The 20,515-nt window shown below is 45.6% G+C and overlaps 1 protein-coding gene across 1 annotated transcript; it reads left to right on the top strand.

The window, feature by feature from the left end:
* Positions 1–2,260: 2,260 nt before the first annotated feature.
* Positions 2,261–17,237, top strand: Fbp2 (fructose-bisphosphatase 2). Its single transcript, XM_038334191.1, has 7 exons — positions 2,261–2,507; positions 5,620–5,782; positions 7,247–7,339; positions 11,619–11,759; positions 12,736–12,873; positions 14,515–14,634; positions 16,982–17,237. The coding sequence occupies exons 1-7, from the start codon at positions 2,338–2,340 to the stop codon at positions 17,177–17,179; spliced, it is 1,023 nt and encodes a 340-aa protein (XP_038190119.1). The 5' UTR covers positions 2,261–2,337; the 3' UTR covers positions 17,180–17,237.
* Positions 17,238–20,515: the final 3,278 nt, after the last annotated feature.

The raw sequence follows: 20,515 nt of genomic DNA, 5'->3' as shown, positions 1-20,515 counted from the left end.
TTTCGTCATGTGTCACCAATGTGTCAGTTGTCCTGAAATATTTGTGAGGGCAGCTGTCCTCTACCTCATCTTCCCGGACCTCCAAGAAGCCTCCTTCTATCTAGGTGAGCACCAGCTAGTTGACAGACCGCTCAGAGACTGAGCGGCTTCCCCAAAGGCGCTAAGTACAGGGTTGCTGGACTTCCATGACAAAATCGTGTTGGGATCCCATGACAGGATTAAGTAAAGCAGTTTTGCCAATAGGAAAGGTCCTCAGACAACATTCCAGGTTTCTAGATGGACAGCCTTGCCCCACGAGCAAGACTGCCTGTTCCATGGTTTGTTTGTCTTGATCCCCTTAGACTTGTGAGCGTTTTTCAGGGAACACAACCAGGTCACCAACAGCTCTGTCACTAATAGGTCAGCAGTCCTGAAATACCTCTGAGGGGCAGCTGTCACCCAGCCTCTGGACCGTCACCACAGTTGCTCTTTAAGTTTCCCCTCTGTCATGTGCCCCAAAAAGCTTTGGCATTTTCAAAGGTCAGCAGCTGCCATCACAGGCCATGTAGGCTGCTGGAACTTCTACCATTTAAAGGCAGCGTGTGTATAGGCCAGAAACCGACATCAAGCGTCTCCCTTTATTTTTGGTCAGGGTTTCTCACTGAAGCCAGAGCTTGCTGATTTGATTAGACTGGCTGGCCAACAAGGCCCCATTGCTCCTGTTGTCTCCCCAGAGCTGGGATTACAGGTTCATGTCAATATGTTTGGTTTTTAACATAGGTTCTTAGGAATTCCAACTCAGGTCCTCGGCTGATGTGGCAACTTACCCAGTCATCCAGCTATCCCTCCAGCCCCAGAATGGGGCTTTTAAAGGAACCTTTGACTATTTGAATAGATGTCACAACCACAGACTGCCAAACCCATGGTCTTTGAGAAAAGCAAAATTAAAAAAAAAATACATGTGCAAATTACTCTGAATTTTCTGACTTGTAGCTAAACACAGTTTAATGAAATAATTATCAAAGGAAGATATAAAATTGTGGACAATGTACAAGTCCACAGTGTTGCTGATTTGTTTATTTGACACAGAGTCTTGATAGGTTACCCAGACTTGGAATTCTCCTTTCTCAGCTCTCCAAGTGGGTGGAGAAAATTGACATTATTTATATGCATGCTTATAGTTCTAGATGCACTAAAACATTGTAAGGGCACAGGTTTCTAAGACACTGACTGTGATACCAGGCCTACAGACTGATTTTTAACCCTTACAAGCTGTTATCTCAATTTCTGAGGAAACCGAGGCTTCCAGAGTTTAGCAACATCCCCAAGTTACCCACATAGATGCAGCCAGCTTGAGGCACAGAGCCTGGTCTGTCTGCAGTCAGAAGAGATGAGGCTATTACATAAACAGACTGCCATCAGCTCAAAGCACAATTCTTTCTAGGGCACTTTAAAAAAGTGCTTCTTTAAGATTTTTATTAAATTATTTTATGCGTATGAGTGTTCTGCTTGCATGTATGTGTGCACACCACTGACATGCTTGGTGCCCTTGGAAGTCTGAAAAGGACATTGGAACCCCTGGAACTGGAGTTAGAGATGGTTATGAACCACCAAAGTAGGCCCTAGGAATCAAACCCAGATTTTCCACAAGAGCAGCCAGTGCTGGGAAGCTGAGAATCTGTGTTTCTTTCAGCCCTGATGTTTCTTTTCAGATAAATACTTTTTAAAATAAAAATTCAGATACACTGATAAATCGACCCTGGGACTAGATACTTTGTTAGGAATGTCATGTTTATCTTCCAGATCTGGGTACCTCCCACGAACATCCCTCTTGTTATCCATGCTTAGCGGAAATAAACCGGAAAGAACCCTTGTACAGCCCTCCCGGCGTTGCTGTTAGCTTGTCATGTGACCTATGCCCTAGATAAAGTATTGCCAATCTGCCCTCTGGGAATCCCAACGGGGTTGCGATTTTCAGAGAATACTTTTGTGTCCACATAAGAGGATTTTGTGAATCATTTTCATTAGTTGGCTTTCTCTCCTTTCACCTGTGGCTGAGCGTGGCTTCTCGGGATCTTCAAAGAGAGGAGCTCACATAGAGAATGAGGCAGTCCTTCCCAGCAGGGCTGTTCTATTTACAGCCTGCATACTGCGCTGTGCCAGCTGCCACACATCGGGGAGGCCAGGGAAGTTTCTTTGAGGGCTTGTCCGGCTATCCAAGTCACGTGGGCTGGGGCCCTTTTCCCTTGGGCCCTGGCACAGTCAGCGCGGGTGTCTCTTCAGCGTGCAGGCTGCGAGGCTGCTGCCCCAAGAAAGCAAAGATTCCTGTAAGGAGGTTTTGAGGTCTCACCTGCCACAATGACGGACAGAAGCCCCTTTGAGACAGACATGCTCACCCTGACCCGCTACGTTATGGAAAAAGGGCGGCAGGCCAAAGGGACTGGGGAACTCACACAGCTGCTCAACTCCATGCTGACTGCCATCAAAGCCATCTCCTCGGCTGTGCGCAAGGCTGGCCTGGCTAATCTGTGAGTCCCAGAGAGCATGCACACGCAGACACAGCTGCCCGGAGCCCCAGGCCCAGGCCAGGGTGTGGGACCCACAGCTGCTGGCAGTAGAAACCCGGTCCAAAGCTAATTGCCTTTTGCGCCCCAAGGATGCTGCATTTAAATCCTTTGTGTCTGCTTTGATAAGGCAGCCTTTGGCATATTTTGCCAGAAAAGGGGAAAAATGCTTAGTGGCAAGTTATGGAGAAAAGTGGGATTTTTCCTATGACCACTGATTATAATGATAACATCTGTTGCCCCCAAACCTATGTTGAATTCTCATGGTTTGTATTTGCACGGACAGATTCTTACTGGGACTTTAAAGTGTGTTTGGTGCCTTTTTCTTGTACAAGTGTTTGGTTGTCATGACTTCTGCCGGTAGGGTGGGAGGTAGAGATCACCAGAACACAGATTTACAGGGCCCTGGCTACCATGGAAGGAGTCTGTTCTCCTCATCTTCATGCGGTGTATGAGAATCTGGTCATGCTGGGCTGGGCAGGCAGAGCAGAATGTCTCCGATTGGTTCTCTTTTGCAGAATGAGGCCAAGTTTCTGCTGGAGCTGCTGGGGGTCACAGCCAGGGCTCTGGTTTTAAACCACGATGAAAAGAAACCAACTTCCTTTGGGCTTCTATTTTGATTGCAGTAATTCCAGTGAAGGTTCTCTTGGAAGCTCAAGGGACCTACATGTTTTGGGGATGGGATGGGGTGGGGTAACAAACCCCCCAAATGAAGAACCAACAGATCCTACCCATTTGAATATTTATTCTTAACAGTGCGGCACCTTTAATCCCCTAAACTGTGACAGCGTTAGTATCATAAATGCCATCATCAAGCCGTTAACGAGCTCAGTATGTGAGTGTTAAGAACTGGTAGTGGGATCCACGTTAAAGATGCTTGTCTCCTTCTCCTACCCTTAACTGTATCATTACCTCACTTGGCAGAATGGCCAAACTCTGGCTTTAAGAATACGCTTCCAGAATGTGAGTTGCCTATACACATGACGCTCGCCCTGAGTGATATTAGATAGCATCTCTGCCTCTCCTGTGTCCCAGCTCTGCTATAATTAGGGCGGCTGCCTGTGACCTGTCAGGATTCTCACCCACACTTTTACCGCTCCTCTGGGCAGGCCTCTCAGCACCACAGCTGCAGCCTCCACAGGGCTCTTATCTACCTGCTGCAACCGCTTCTCCGTGGTGTAGTGTCTGGCCTATGTGGTGATTGACCACTAGGTGGCAGGCACCACCCTAGAAATGGTTTTAGTCTGGGTCCTAGGCCCCTGGACTGCTCCTCACAGAGGGTAGTAGCCACAGCTGAGGAGACAAGCACTGCAGGTGTCCAAGGCGTTTGGCCCCGTGACAGCGCACTGTGGTTGACAGATGGCTACATTCACAGCCATCCTGGGATACACACGGCCTATGGGCTGCAGGCTGGACATTTGCCCAGTTCTTCATTCTCCAGCAGCAGCTGCCCCAAGGCTCCTTATTACACACGAGGCTGTGATCCTGATGAAAATAACCCAATTTTATCGTTCCTGTTGTTACTGGCTTGCATACTTCTGTCTTAAACCAAGGGGTAACAGCCTTTGAGGTCATGCTACCAGGGTTATTTCCTAGGCTCATCATACCCGACATCAAATTCTGGCTGGGGGTAAAGTGGAAGGGGGGCTGTAAGTCAGGAAGGAGAGGGAAGGCATTTGCCGTAGGTAATTACGGTCCATCAGCGGTTCTCAACTGGAGCACCTGTTTATATCACCTGAGGGTTTCTTCAACAAACAAGTGGAATTCAAATATACAGAAGAGGGTAAGAGGCTTTTTCTCCATAGTGCAGCAAATGTGTACTGTGCACAGACTATGGCAATGCAGACAGCAAGACATGGCTCTTGTTCTTAGCAAGTAGATGGTACAGAAGGGCGTCCTCCACCATGAGGGAACCCCAGAGCTGTGCCTGGTGCAGAGAAGGGACATGGAGGGTTCTTAAGATGCTCAGGAGGATTAGCAGCAAACATCATGTTTTGGGGATGGCAGGAGCAGAGGTAAGTAGAGGAACAGCTACCTGGGGTGGAGCGGGGCAGACGAAACAGGGGTCTATGCTGGTGGAACTGGAGCAGCCCAGGCAGAATTTGACAGTCTCGCTGCTGGAGTGGGAGGTGGAGACACGGAGGCTATTCTAACGTGCCTGATGTCCATGTAAGGACCTGGCTCTGAGTGTGGGCCCGTTAGCTCCCCCGTTGTGGTAAAGGCCATGATCAAAAGCAATCATGGAGGAGGAAAGAGTTTATGTCACCTTACAGCATGCAGTTCAGCATGGAGAGAAGCCAGAGCAGGAACTCAAAGCAGGAACTTTATGGCAGGAACTCAAGCAGATACCAAAGAGGAAAGCCGTTTACTGGCTTTCTCTTCGTGGCTTACTCAGCCGCTTTTTTTTTTTTTCAAAAATAGAACCCAGCACCTCCTTCCTGTTCAGGGGTGACAGCACAACACAGTGGCTTGGCCCCCACATCAGTCAGTAATAAAGAAAATGCCTGGTGGACATTCCCACAGGCCGATCTCATGAACCTCAATTGAGGTTCCCTATTCCTAGGTGAATCTGGTTTATTTCAAATGACAACGCAATTAAAGTAGCACAGAGTGAGGTGAAATTGAGGCTATTCTTGGGAACACCCTGAACAGGTGAGGCATGAGAGGGGATGGTTGTATATTACTGCTGAGGCACAAGACTCTGGGGGATGTTTAAGCCTGAAGCTCGGTGCTCCAGCATAGAAAAGCTATGGCATCTTTAGTTATCACGATGGGTGTGATTTTACGGGCTCTCCCATCCTCTCTAGCTTCAAGTGCCAAGCAGGGGCTTGCGTTTTTGTGAGGCTAAATTCTGTCAATCTCCCCAAAAGACCAAGGAAATACGACAATGCCCCCAAGGTGTAAAGGAAGTCGTGTTGAGTGCCAGTTCTTTGAGTCGTAGCATACTCCCTATATATTTATAATTTGGATATGGCAGAGGCAGGGAAGGAGGGTAGGTGTGCTGTTGATTTGGTCCCTGAGCATTCTTACTGGAGTTACGAATCCTTCAATGACTTAATGCACGCCGTCTTCTCAGGTACGGAATTGCAGGGAGCGTGAACGTGACTGGAGACGAAGTGAAGAAACTGGACGTGCTATCCAATTCCCTGGTCATCAACATGCTCCAGTCCTCCTACAGCACCTGTGTTCTAGTCTCCGAAGAGAATAAAGAGGCAATCATCACAGCCAAGGAGAAGAGGGTGCGTCCCCGGTGGGCTGCAGTACCTTGCATCGTCAGTAGATGGTGCTAGTGGAATGAGAGAGAGTGGTTATTTTGCTTAGTCTTTTCACCGGATTTTCTTGCTTTGGCATCTTAATCTTCTTTTGGGGAGGAGCTATCTATACATACAGTGTACTCTCTGATCCAGTCCCTCACTATTTCTTAGCTATGGCCTTCACTACACATGTCCTCAAGAGGATTGGGATTCATCAGAGGAGGTAGACAAATCCAGGGAACAATTCATGATGACCCTATGCTCTTGGCAGAGTTAGCCGGTGCAGGGAGAAGGCTTACATTAACCAATTCACAACGATTTGTTAAAGAGTGAAGTTTCTAGTGGCCAAAAATACAGCCAACATTCAATCACAGTATCGTTCTGGTTAGTTTTTGTCAACCTGACCCCAACTAGAGTCACCTGGGAAGAGGGAGCCACAGTTGAGGAGCTACCGCTATCAGATTGGCTCATGGGCAAGCCTGTGGACATTTTCTTAATTTAACGTTGATGTGTGAGGGCCAGCCTACGCTGGGCTGTGCCCTCTCTGGGAAGGTGGTCCCAGGTTGATAAGAAAGCAGGCTGAGCCTGCCGTGAAGACTGCAAGTCAGTAAGCAGCATTCCTCCCTCAGGTCTTGGGCTTCCTTTGATAGTGGATGTGACCTTGGAGGTGTAAGTTAAACTCTTTTTGCCCAAGACTGGTTTGGGCCAGAGTGTTGAATGACAGCAAAAGAGAAACAAAAAAAAAAGCTGTGTTCTGTGCTGACCTATTGATCCTTGTCACACACACTGGACCCGGGCCAAGGTGGTGGTGGTGGTGGTGGTGGTGGTTTCTTTGTAACTGGAAGAAGAACTGAGAAGATAAAGCCAAATTTATTAAGCCCCTTGCCCATTTGACATAACCCACATCACACCTGCTATCTTCAGCTTTAAATTTCAGCTGGTATGGTTCTCAGCCTTCTCCACTAGTATCTATCACTCCTGCACGTTAGATCCCGACTGTATCCTAACCTGCTTTCTACGCCAGGAACAGTGGAAGATCTGCCTGCCTGGCATTCTTCTGCCTAGTTCTTCGTGTGCCTGCTTTCCCGGCTAGGTCTATCATTCTCGGCCAGGTCTATCCTCAGATGTTAGCTTTGCCTGCCTTCTACCCACACACCTGCTTAAATTATCCACACGGCACTTGCCACACGTATGTGCATGTTTGCCTGTGTATCGTGTTTTGGAGCTTGAACATCAGTTCCCCCGCCTGAGCCCCAATGCACGTGATCTCGAGTGCATTTTCCAGCACCTCACACACACCTGTGAAGCTATGCCCATAAGCAGTGGCTTTTGGGAACGAAGAATTGGTGGGTCCATGGGTCTAAATCTCTGGTTAGTGTAGATATTGGTCATGTGCCATTGTGGTGATGGGCGGGGTGTGCTGATTGGGTGCTTTTCTCTGTGATTTAGGGGAAGTATGTGGTTTGCTTTGATCCCCTTGATGGATCTTCGAACATTGACTGCCTGGCCTCCATCGGAACCATATTTGCGATCTACAGAAAGGTGAGTAGATAAGCTGGCATCTTTCCAGATAGTTCTAAGACTGACAGCTGAAAGCCTATTTTCTCCTCCACTCACAAGACACAACACTACATGCAGCTCCAGAAACACAGCAAGCCCCTGCCAGGGTTCTCCACTCTCCATCTGCCTTCTCCTAGTGACTCTGGGGAGGGCAAAATGGCAGGACTTCCATGGGACCTTGTTTTGATTGTCTGGATGGAACAGACGTGCCAGGCACCGCACAGGCTAAACATCTTTTATCCAAAGTGCAGGGGAACTAGAAGTATTGGGGTTTCAGGTTTTAGAATATTTGTAAATACATAATGAGTTGTTTTAGGGATGAACACAAAATTCATTTTGTTTCTTACACTCCTTGTACCCATCACCTGCATTTGACTTTACACTATATATGCTTAGTGCACCTGTAATTTGACTCTGCCTACAGCACCAGAACAAGTGTAGAATTTGCCTTGCATGGTCTCTGCTGGCACTTAAAACGTTTCAGATTTTAGAGGATCTTATTTATTTATTTTTCTCTTTTTTATTTCATATGTATTTGTATTTTGCCTGAATGTATGTCTGTGTGAGCATGTCAGGTTCCTTGGAACTGGAGTTGCAGACAGTTGTGAGCTACCATGTGGGTGCTGGGAATTGAACCTGGGTCCTCATTTGTAAACATAGTATTGGTAGGTAGTTCTAGCTGGCTTTGAACTTGCAATATTCCTGCCTCGTGTCCCCAAATGCTGGGATTTCGACATGAGCTACCATGAGCAAGCAAGTAGGGACCCTCAGCTTGCATTGGTTTCCTGTTACTGCTGTGGTAGCTTATCACCCTCTCAGAGGCTTTAAAACACCTGCTGATTATCTGTTTCTAAACCAGACAAGGCTTAGCCTCCCCTTACCATTGAAACACTCTCCCTGACACTAGCCCTTGGAAGCCAAAAATCTCAACTTTTCATTTGATGAGACTGGACTAATATTATCAGGACAACCCAGGGTCACCTTCCTATTTTAAATCTATGACCATGATGTGGTGGTTTGAAAGAAAATGGTCCCCAAAGGGAGTGGCGCTATTGGGGGGTGTGGCTTTGTTGGAGTAGGTGTGGTCTTGTTGGAGGAAGTGTGTCACTGTGGAGGTGGGCTTGGAGGTCTCATATATGCTCAAGCCACACCCAATGTCTTAGACGGCTGCTTGGTGCCTGCACAAGATATAGAGTTCTCAGTTACCTCACCAGCACCATGTCTGCCTGCACACTGCCATGTCCCACCATGACGATAATGGACTGAATCTCTGAACTGTAAGCCACTGAATTAAATATTTTCTTTATAAGAGTTGCCATGGTCGTGGCATCTCTTGACAGCAATAGAAACCCTAACTAAAACACCTGAGCATAGAGACAAAAATCTGTTTTGCTCTGTAATGCAATAGACAGAGCCTGGGAGTTTACGTAGCCTTGGGGCCACTCTGTTTACCTTACGAGCTTAACAACAGAGGGGATCTTAAGGGTTGGCCTATGGCCACCCAGCATGACCATAAATTCCACACCAGGCGTCACAATCCAGACACCAATCGTCTGTACTCCTGTAATGGAATCCCCACATGTGCCTTGCTGGTGTTCCCTCTAGACTGCAAACTCTTGAAGGAACAGTATAAGAACAGTGTTTCAAGGTTAAGGGACACTGAGATGAAGAAGTGAAGGGCTTTGCTTATAGGAAGAGAGAAAGTATAAGCTACAGTGCTAAGAGAGACACCCAGGTGTATCTTTAGGTGGCTTTCCACATTGTTTTCTTGGACATGACGCTTCTCAGCATCATACTTCTGGTGCTATTACTGTGGTAAAAACACTGTCCAAAAGCAACTTGGGAGGAAAGGGTTCATTCCGTCTTACACTTTACAGTCAGTCCCCGAGGGAAGTTAAGATAGGAACTCAAGGTAGGAACCTGTGTTATCATTTATGACGCGGGTGATGCATGGGACAGGGTACCCAGGTGACAGGCCAGGCCAGCAGGTTACAACAACCTGGAGATAGAAAATGAAGCCCACTCCTCTGGTTTGCCTTACTATAGTCCTTATAAAACCCAGGCTCACCTGCCTGGGGGATGGTGCCACTCACAGCGGGCTGGGTCCTCCTCCTTCAGTTAGCAGTCAAGAGAACATCCCATAGACATGCCCACATGCAGATCTGATGGAGGCCGTTCTTTAACTGAGGTCCTGTCTTCCCAGATGTGTTGACTTGACAACCACCATATGTGGGCTGGCCTTTGCCTCAGTCCCAGGAAATGGGTACAGATAACACCGTCACCTTTTGACTGAGGGACAGTGGAAGGACAGGGGAGGAGAGTTAAAGCAGCTTAACTCACAGAGTCAGTAATGGCAGGATGTTAATTCACATGGGTTCTCCAACTCCATCACTGCAGCTGTTAACATCTGGAGACCAACTGTGTTGGAGTCAAAGGAGTATTGTTATTCATTACATGTAGCCATTATGCTCGAATTTAGATGAACTCGGACACAGAAATTTTGCCTTAAATTTTAAATAAAGTACAGGCTTGATGGCCAATCCAAATAACTATGGGTCTCCTCAAGTGATATATTTCAAAAGAAAAGTACACTTCAAACACACCAGTGAAGGTGTGGTAGGGTGTTGAAGATGATATGTTTGATTATACCATTGGGTATACGGAACACTAAATCATAAAATCAGAATGTCAGGGCTGATTCTGGGTCTGGGGCCACAGTCAGTAGGCAAAAGTGTATTAGTTACAAAATTGAAGACCTGAGTGTAGCCCCATGGGCCCACATATAAATACCAGGTTTGGTGGAATGAGCTTGAAATTCTAGGGCTGGGGCAGTGGAGATGGACAGATCCCTAGAGCTTGTTGGCTGTCTGTGTAGCCTGATTGGTGAGCTCCAGACCAGACCAGAGGGACACCTTGTCTCAAAGGAGGTGGACACTGTTCAGGATAAGCCTGAGGTTGTCCTCTGGTCTCTACCTGTCTGTACATGTACACACACACACACACACACACACACACACACACACACACACACATCCCTTTTCCACCCATGCACACACATACACATGAAAAGCATGCTGAGGAGGAATTACTCATGGCTTCTAAGTTTCTATCAACCAAAATATTTCAGCACCACATGCTACATGATGTTGTGTGAGCTTTTTGATTACCAGCTTCGATTAGAAAACTCTTCATTTGTAACGTGGAGAAAATAATGTTGTCTACCTTGCAGGGCTGCTGAGTAAAGATCATCGTAGTGGGTCAGGACATGGCTTGTGGCGGTTACAAAGGGGACAGCTTGAGCATCTTCTAGTGCTCTTGACAGGATGCAACCTTCAGAGAGACTCAAGAACAAATTTTGCTTTGGCTCAGTCTGAGTTGTTCGTGAGCCAGCCACTCACTGCCTCTGGATGCATTTGCTGCAGCTTATCATTGTCCCTGAGTCAGCCCCATTTTGTCCACATGCAACCATGAAATGCAGCATGCCAACCACTGAAGTGAAGACTTTTTCAAAATATATAGTTAAACATAGGAAGGAGAAAAAGACAAGATTTCCATAGTAAATTTAGAGTGTGGGAATCATGGGAGAGGGCAGAAGGGAAGAGGGGAGGAAGGGAGCAGAGTGGAGAAAAATGTATAGCTCAATGAAAATAATAAAAAAGAATAAAAACATATAGTTTAAATATGAGGTAGCTGCATTATCTTTTCATTGTGGTGACCAAATTCATGGTTGCTTGGTCTCATGACCTTGGATAGACATCATGTTAGTGGGGGTATGTGCTGAGGAGATTCTTCATCTAATGGAGGGCAGGAACCAGAGAGAGATACAAGAGAGAACCATCAAAGACATAACTCCAGTGGCCTCCTTCCTCTGTGCATCTCTTCTGATAATGTTCCTAACAAAAATGTAAATTGCAAAAACACTAATGAAGAGATGGTGGAACTTTAGATATGACATTGTCAAGTTTCCGTGTCTCCAAATAGTTCCATTGACTGGGGACCAAGCCTTTGCTTAACATGTGAACCTTTGGGGTTAAGGATGCTCCTACCCAAATGGTAACAGCAGCCAAGTATATGAAGATGGGAGAGCAAATCTCAGTTTTCCTTACTAGCTGAGCTATGTGAAGCAACTGCATTCAGGTGAAGGTGGTAAGGGCTACAGGGTTTTTCAAAAGTTTTACCACTTTTAGTATGGTTTCCTTTCGTGGTTTCAGGAGCTCTGAGGTACAGTCTCTGGTGAAGGGTTTCTTCTTATTTTCCACAGACCACAGAGGATGAGCCTTCTGAGAAGGATGCCCTGCAGCCTGGCCGCAATATTGTGGCTGCTGGTTATGCGCTCTATGGCAGTGCAACCCTGGTGGCTCTTTCCACAGGGCAAGGAGTGGATCTCTTCATGCTGGACCCGGTAGGTACTGAATGCAGTAGCATTTGTTTTTGAGGACTCCATGAGCTTCTGTGTTTGAATTCTTATTCCTTGAAATGAATTTTTTGATCATTTTGAGCACTTGATTTTGGAATTAGAGAACTATATCATGAAAAACATGTAATGTTTTGTATAAATAAATTTATTTTAACTGACCATTAAAAACACAAAATTGTTTATATCCAGTGGATCCCATGTAAGGTTCCCAATGTTTAAATAATGTTAATATATCTCTTCAAACATTTCTTCTTTCTTTTTAGTGAGGACACTCAGTCTCCTTTTGCATAGCGTCTGTACACACAAACGCATAGAAATGAATACACAGGTGTGCACACACATGAACACACCTCACACATACATGAACACACACACAAATAAAGGAAGTGAACTAAACATCAGGCTGCCATGAAGTAAAGACGCACATAGTGACTGAGTGATGGCCAGGAGCTACAGGCTACGAACGAGGAAGACACGGTACTTAGAAAAAAAAGAAGTTGGGTTTCTTTGATGAGGAGGAAGATTTGTGGAAAGGAGCTGGATGGGCTTATTAAGACACTTGTTTGGTGATCTGAGGGGGATGTGAAAAGGAAGAGGTTCGTTCTGGATGAGGTGTTGTCTAGATGGTGCCCTGAAGATATAATGGGGAAGAGAACCTGGGGATTAATTCAGATAGGTTGCTTAGAAATGACGTTGACAAAAAAATCCACATACAGGAAAAATTATCATGGCCTCTTTCCTTTGATCTGTTTTATTTCTTATTCCATTGTTGCTCGTACATATAATTTTATTCTTCCTACCACTTATGAAAATATTACATGGCAGGTTCCAGATGGCCCCAGGGAAGCCCAAGTTTCTCCCAGCAGGCTTTTCTTCTAACACCTCCTGACTGTTGTGTGGTATGCTGCTAGCTTCCTTTCCCTGGCCTGGCTCACCTTTCTGAAGTCTCTTATCGCTCCAGGCTCTTGGAGAATTTGTGCTGGTGGAAAAAGACATCAGGATTAAGAAGAAAGGGAAAATTTTTAGCCTCAATGAGGGTTATGCCAAGTATTTTGATGCGGCCACAACTGAGTACGTGCAGAAGAAGAAATTTCCCGAGGTGAGTGAAGACAGCCTGGGACAAGAGCAGGGAGCAGGCTGTCTCAATGCTGTGCTGTGTGAATGACACCTAGTCTCTTTAAAGGGGTTGATATCACTGTTTACAGCTCTGGGCTACATGAGTTTGGTGGATTCTGTTTTTCTTCATAAACAATCATTCTTCTTTGTACCTGAAAATTACATATTTTCCCATATACTCCCCAATTCAGTCCCTCTGGGAATTTGTCAAGAGGTCACATTTTTAAAATTCATAACTTCAGTCAGAACTACTCTCAGGCCATCTGTTTGCCAAGTTGCTATCTATAGATTCTGAATACCCAGTCATCTCTGCTTTAAGATAAAATGTGATCACATCTGGGAGTCTGACACACCAGATAAATCAATTACTTATATTGTTCTATTTTAAATAAAACTCAGGAGTCAGATTTGAGATAAAAACCTGATAGATCCACAGAACAGAGGAGGAACGATCAGCTGACTCTGCCTTTCCACACTTCCAGATTGAAAAGGCCTGCTAATCTTTCTAAGCCCCTCCCTATTCCTTCCTGTGTCTTTCTATCCTAAGCTGGGTCTGCCAAAAACTCTATGATTAATTCTGGCCAGCTGAATGTTGACTCCATCCTCTGATTCAAGGTTTAACTTTATTGGCAGTCTCAGGAGTATAGGAGCACAATCAAAATATCTCACAACAGGAGACCAATTTGCAGTCTGTCATATCAGGGTCTCGCATTAACTGTGGGGGATCTACGTTATCATTACTGTTTGTGATTCTGCGGCTCCAACTCAGGTTCTTGCACATATTCTGCAAATTCATTGGAGCACTGAGCTACATTCATGCCTCCCTACGGTATTATGTGTAGAGGGGAATGACAAGAACAATGTCTACCTGCTCAACCCACACATATAATCTTTCCTTTCCTCTCTCTCTATTTGTGTGTGTGTATGTATGTGTTTATGCCAGAAGATACCTTGGGTACTATTCACCTGTATTTCCAGACAGTTTAATACACAGTCTCTTCCCCACCCTGCCCTCCTGCCCTCCTGCCCCTCCCCGTGTGTGTGTGTGTGTGTGTTTAGACCTTGGGTGCTCTTCACCTGTTCTTCCAGGTGGCATCTCTCATTGGTCTAGAGCTTACCAAGAAGATCAGGCTAGCTGGTCAGGGAGTCCCCGGAATCCACCCAGCTCTACCACCTCAGCACTATGGTTACAAGCTTGTATCCCCGTGCCCCTATTTTTAATGTGGATTCTGGGGGATGAACTTCTGTATGTAAGCACTTGTACAATTTAACTATCTTCCCTGTCCCAATAGTCTTTGGTTTTTGAGTAAGTTTTTAAAAAGTGCTTATTTTTATTTTGTTTTGGCTGTTTGGCCTGCATGTACCAGGTGCACACCTTGTGCCAATGGAGGAGAGTGGATTCCCTAGGAAAGGGCACTGGATACCCTAGGACTGGAGCTGCAGATAGTTGTGAGCTGCCATTTGGGTGCTAGCTGGGCTTCTAACCTTGGCATGGTGCAGGCTAGCTGCTAAATTGGGTGGTTCTCTTCTCTTTCCTCTTTTATCCTAGAGGGTAGCAGTACACATTATGGGGCCAGGTATGTGGGCTGGTGGTTTTCATCTCTCCCCTTTTTCGTCCTTATAGGATGGCAGTGCACCTTACGGGGCCAGGTATGTGGGCTCCATGGTGGCTGATGTGCATCGCACCCTGGTGTATGGAGGAATCTTTATGTACCCAGCCAACCAGAAAAGTCCTAAGGGCAAGGTAACTTCCCTTCTCCACCTATGCCATGATAGTCAGTGAGCTATTGGGATTCTTTTGCTACTGTTACGGCTACTGAACTGCTCCTGGTCATGTGTTTCCTTCAGAGCTCAGAGGAAGAGAAATAAGCTTGTTCCTCTGAGTAAGTTTTGAAGCTGCGGTAGGTTTGGGGAAGAACAGGCTAAAGTGACTAAGGCCGGCAAGTCTGATGAGCCCTCTGCTCCTCTGGCCTCAGGCCCATTGCTTGCTACAGTCACAAGGTCATTTCCCACTTCTGTAGTCATGTGCTCATCTCTAGAATTCCATGCTTTCATAGGCTCCCAGGGAATCAGCCTACTTCACAGAGAAAATGTGAGCACGGTCTTTGCACTTGTTTTAGGAGGGTTTGCATATGCCCTGAACTCCACACGAGAATTCAGAATAAAACCTTCCATTCAGATGGAAACAGTACCTATCAAGTAGGAACCTTGTTATCTATATTCTCGCATCATGGCAAGAACTGTCCACAGAAAAGAGTCAGAATTTTGGCCAGCCACAGAAGTCATAGGTAGATCTTCACACCAACAGAAGTCATGTATTATGTGTCATCCAAGTTGAATGTTGAGATTTCCATCATTGGAATGCCAGATTCAAAGCAAAGATATCTATAACACTCTGTGAGATTGAATGAAAATTGTCATATGCACAAATTTGTGTGTCTGGCCTTTCTCTGTGTGAGTGTTCAGCTCACATTTACCAACCTGCTGACCTCAGGACCATGGAGAAGTCTGCATAAGAGGGGCCACAGGAAAGGAAGGCACAGCAGACTATTTAGTGAGATTGTGTAGATGATGTGAAGCTCTTGAACAAACCCACACTTGACATATGCTTAATTCCAGAAGGTAGACATGTTATTAGAATGACTATAAGAGAATCCAAAAATGTTCACATATGATTACACAAATGCGTCCTAAACACAGAAGCATTTCCATGTACAGATGTGTTCATTATCCGCATTGGTGATACCCTCAGTTCATGATCTCCATACTTTAGCCCTCTGTGACCACATCTCTGTGTGCAAAAGCATGTATATGTGCACACACACATATCTGTCTTGTGTGCTTGACTGTTACAATTGTGGTAGATCTTTAAAAAAAAACTCACCAGAAAAGGAGACCACAAGGCCTGAAGGTCAAAGCACCATGAAGTTTTTGCTCTGAAGGCCAGTTGGGTATAACAGCAGTATCTGAGGTCCTCACCCCCCAAAAGTGCATTATGTGCTAATGTTGAGTTTTTAAAATGTATCTGAATTGACAAATTGATTACAGTCTGACTTACATCTCAACATCCAAACCCTCCTCCCTGTCCTCAAGTCCCAAAGACAAAGAAGGGGAGGAGGAAAGTGGCAAATCCTACAAGCACCTAGGACTAAGAACTGCCCCTACAGAATGGCCTGCCAGTGTTCCTCCAAGGGATGATTAGGGGAAAAATAGTTCCCATGTGTGCCCATGCTTGTTAACTCTTCTGTCTTCTGTCAGGTTCCTGCTACTGTAAGAGTCTCCGGCAAAGACATCTTAAGTATTTGGCTGACATGTTAATCATTTCTCCTGGAGTCCAAACCTGCTGTCTCTTGAATGTCTGGCCCTTCAGCCTAGATAGAAGACATTTTTGTGCATATTCTTGAGACAGAAGCAACAGCACTAATGATAATAAATAAATAAAAGTCGGAAAACAAACAAATGAAAAACCAGGAAGGCAGCATAGGCATCGATGTTACCAGACAGATAATTGCTTCGGATTCACTGGGCCAGTGGTGCTTCCTGAGAGATTACCAGTCCACGGTACCCAGAGGTGGATACCAGCACAAACATCAGGCTCCAGCGGGACTGATTGATGGCCTAGAGAAACACTCATGTGTAGTGGCATTTCAATTGTATTTTAATAAATAAACTTTGCCTGAAGATAAGAGAGTGAAACAGCACCACTAGTCAGTCTTACAGACCAGACAGTGGTAACACACACCTTTAATCCCAGTAGCCACACTAGTTGCTATAGAAACCAGGTGATGCACACCTTTAATCATAGCCCTAGAGAGGATTATAAAACAGGAGGAGACAGCTCTCAGACACAGTCTCATTCTGAGATTCCAGGAGACAGGATCACCATTTCAGACTGAGGTTGAGTTAGGAGCCAGTGGCCGATTGCTTTGCCTTTCAGGTCCTCAGGGTGAACTCCAATTTCTGTCTCTGAGTTTTCATTGATCATGCTTCATTCATGCTCAGCAGTTCACGCTGCTCTCGGTATTTAGGGGCCTGCCTTGGGCTGTCTGGCCGTTTTAAAAATGTATGCACCTGTCCTCCTTTTCCTGCAGCTCCGGCTCCTGTATGAATGCAACCCCGTGGCCTATATTATTGAGCAGGCAGGAGGCATGGCAACCACAGGCACCCAGCCTGTCCTGGATGTGAAGCCTGAGAGTATTCACCAGAGAGTCCCCCTCATTTTGGGATCCCCAGAGGATGTGCAAGAGTACCTCGCCTGTGTGCAGAGAAACCAGGCAGGCAAGTCGTGAGCCCGAACTCATGAGTCCACTTCTATTGGCCTTGCACTTCATTGTATGAAGGGTTAGATGAATGATTAACAGAGACAGAAGGAAAAGCAAACAAGCCATGTTTGCCGGGTCACTTTCAGAGAGTCACCCTGCTGCTAAGGGCAGGTTTAGAAGTCAGAGGCGAAGATACGGCCCAAGGGCTAAAATAAAAGCATGGATATGAAAAGAATCCCTTTCATGGTCTTCTGTCATGGACAAGGCAGATGGGCAAAATAGGACTGTGACTTTCAGTCTCCTATCTCACATGCAGCGTCTACCCAGCCATTCAAGGGTAAAGACACATGACAGTTAAGGAGCGTCATGAAGTTTTAATTTAGTTACTTCCTCTGCCTCTATACGTAGTGCATGCATAGACTTACATATGTGGTGATTGTTAGTAGAGATTTTGTGGTTTATTTTGGGCAGGTTTTGAGTTAGGAATCTCATGACTACTAAATGCTGGGTTCCTCATTAAGCCCTTTTCTGTCTGTAAATTGGATAATTCGTAGAAAATGTGGTTACCTTTTTGGCAAATCCAAATGTAGCACACAGTTTATACTTAAATTGATTGCTTACAGTTTTTAATTTCTCTGTGTTTATTTTTTGGAGAAAATATTTTAAGAGATCCCAGAGTCTAACAAAAATGAACTAGCCAAATGGTTCCACCTTTGCCCAAATTATGTCAAGACTAAACAAGTACTTATTTCTCTACAATATCAACTTGTTTTAATGATAGCTGATCTGTATGTGCAAGATTTCACAAGATTTCTACAGAATTAACAGTGACTTGTCCAAAAGACAAGTGTTCCTGCAGCTCTGCAAAATATGGGTCCTCCACAGGATCATATTCCCATGGAGTTGTCTAATAGATCTGTCAGCTGTACATTTACTGTATTGTAGTGATGAGCTGCGGGCAGGCCTGCTTTTCATCCTGCCCAGCTCCCGTGGCGCCCGACTAGCTTTACCCGAAATAACAACACACAAATTGTATTCTTTTAAATACTGCCTGGCCCATTATTTTCTGCCTCTTATTTTCTAATTCTCACATCTTGCTTTAATCTATATCGAATAATCTGTATAACACCATGAATGGTGTCTTACCCGGAAAGATTCAGCACGTCTGACCTGGTGGCTGGCTTCATCGCATCTCTCTCTCTGAGCAGAGGCACGGCGGTCTGGCTAACTTAGGAGAGGCGTGGCATCTGACTGAGCCATCTACCTCACTTCCTTCTTCCTGTTCTGTCTACTCCACCCACCTAAGGGCTGGCCAAGGCAGTTTCTTTATTAAAACAGAAGACCTTCCCACATCACTGTATGATACTGTGGGCTCACCACAGGAATGGCAGATTCAAAGCAGAGATATTTGTCACAGTCTATGAGACTGAATTAAAAATTGTCACGCACACAGGTTTGTCTAGCTGGCCTTTCTCTTTGTGGGTGTTCAGCTCACATTTACCAACCTGCTGACCTCAGAACCATGGAGACGTCTGCATAAGAGGGCCACAGGAAAAGAAGACACAACAGAGTATTCTTACCACTCCTAGAGAACTGGCAGGAATCTTGGCTAGCATCAACAAACAATGGACTTAGGTCCCACTGTAGGTGTGGCTCTCATCAGGGCACCTTCATCTTCTGGGGTTTGCATAAAGCCTGTGATATTAGCAGCAGAATTTTCAGGCAGATACCTATAACTTTTCTCCTTTAAGTAAAGGGAGAAGAGACTCAGTTGCTCCCACCCATCTCTTGGCAAGCATGAGTTAAAACCACAACACTTTGCACTTTACAGTGCACACTGAAGTCTGGGTTGTTATAAATCATCCCAGGAAGTGAAATGAACTGGAATATTTGGAGCTAAAATAATTTTCCATATCTTCAATGACAACCTAGAGGTCTTCCAGTCTATAAGAAATATTCACATGGAGAATTATGTGTTATATGTTGAATGGTTTGCATATTCTCTGTGGGCAGAGAAACATGGAGTTATCTGGAAACCATTGCAGCAGAAGGCTGTGCAAAGACTGGTTGTCTAATGAGACCACTGATAGTCTACAGTGATTCTGTCTTCCAATGTTTGTTCTGAAGACAGTGAATTATCTCTACAATTGTCCTTTCCCATAACCTGAGCTGGAATGACAACATAGATGTTGCAGTTACTACTTCCTCCTGAGGATAGGACTCCTAAATGCCTCCATTGTCCTTCACATACAGGAAGATGGATTGGTCATGTCATCAGTGCAGCCCAGGCTTTCCCAAGAGTGGGAGAAGTCTAGTAGGTTCTGTTTACTCACTGACATTAGCTTGCCGATTCTTCAGAACATAGGATTTTCAAAAAGCATCTACTGTTCAACAGGAGTGACAGCTACCATGGAGAGAGAAAGGGTTTTGTCTGCAGAGTCTACAGTAGCGTCTGACATCACACAAAGCAAAGCAGCACTTTGTTGGTCAAAGCGAGGATGCCAGTTTTTTTCTTGGCTTCCCAATGGGCTCTGGATGATGGGGACATGACTTGTAATAGTTGATCCTTCACAGGCGTCACTTCCATTCTCCAGCCCGCAGAGCTGGGGACTTTGCCCAACAGGGGTTTGGAAAACTCATCCTTACTTGTGCTTCCGGCTTGTTAGGCACTTATCTGGGGAGTCCACAACTGAACACGTGCATTCAGCAGACTCAACTCTTCAGAGGTTGAATAGGCAGAGGGACCTGGTCCAGCTGCCTCTGATTTACTCACTAAAGTCTAGAGTCTCTGCATCCATAACCCTGACTCTATCTCCTGCCCTTGCTTTGATTTGCTGGGTCAGCAGTCATGTGGGACTTCAGGTGTTGAGAGAGTTGGAGGACAGGTGAAGAAATGGAGGATATTTATCCCCAAAGCCATGTTGGAGTTCATTTCCTTTAAACCGTATAGGAGGCTGATGAGCAGGTTGGAGAGTATGCATCAGTCTTCATGCTTTCTGAGGTTGAGTTACTTCTCAACTGGAGATGTCATGCTTTGTTTATCTGCTCGGTCCTTGATGGACCTTTGACAGCCGTTAGAGCTGTGTCTCGCTAGGGCCACAAATGTATTTCCAACCTCCGCTTTTTACTCTGTTGGGTACACATTCAGAAGGCCTGCTGATGGGTGTCTAATCGGCTTTCTCCTAGCGCCCACAAAGCAGGCACCACTGTTCTTTGCCTCCAGCCGTGACCAAGCTGGCAAAACTGAAGTCAAGCAGTGAGGGCATATCGTTTTAACACGAAGATGACGCATTTCACACTCAGACAGTGTAGCCTTCTTCTCCTCAGTGCTCAGCCACTGTCTCCAGATTCCCCCAAAGGAGT

The sequence above is a fragment of the Arvicola amphibius genome, chromosome 6, assembly GCF_903992535.2.
Source record: "Arvicola amphibius chromosome 6, mArvAmp1.2, whole genome shotgun sequence".
Classification (NCBI taxonomy): Eukaryota; Metazoa; Chordata; class Mammalia; order Rodentia; family Cricetidae; genus Arvicola; species Arvicola amphibius.
Note: the sequence above shows the minus strand (reverse complement) of the source record. Positions and strands in the feature narration are given on the sequence as shown.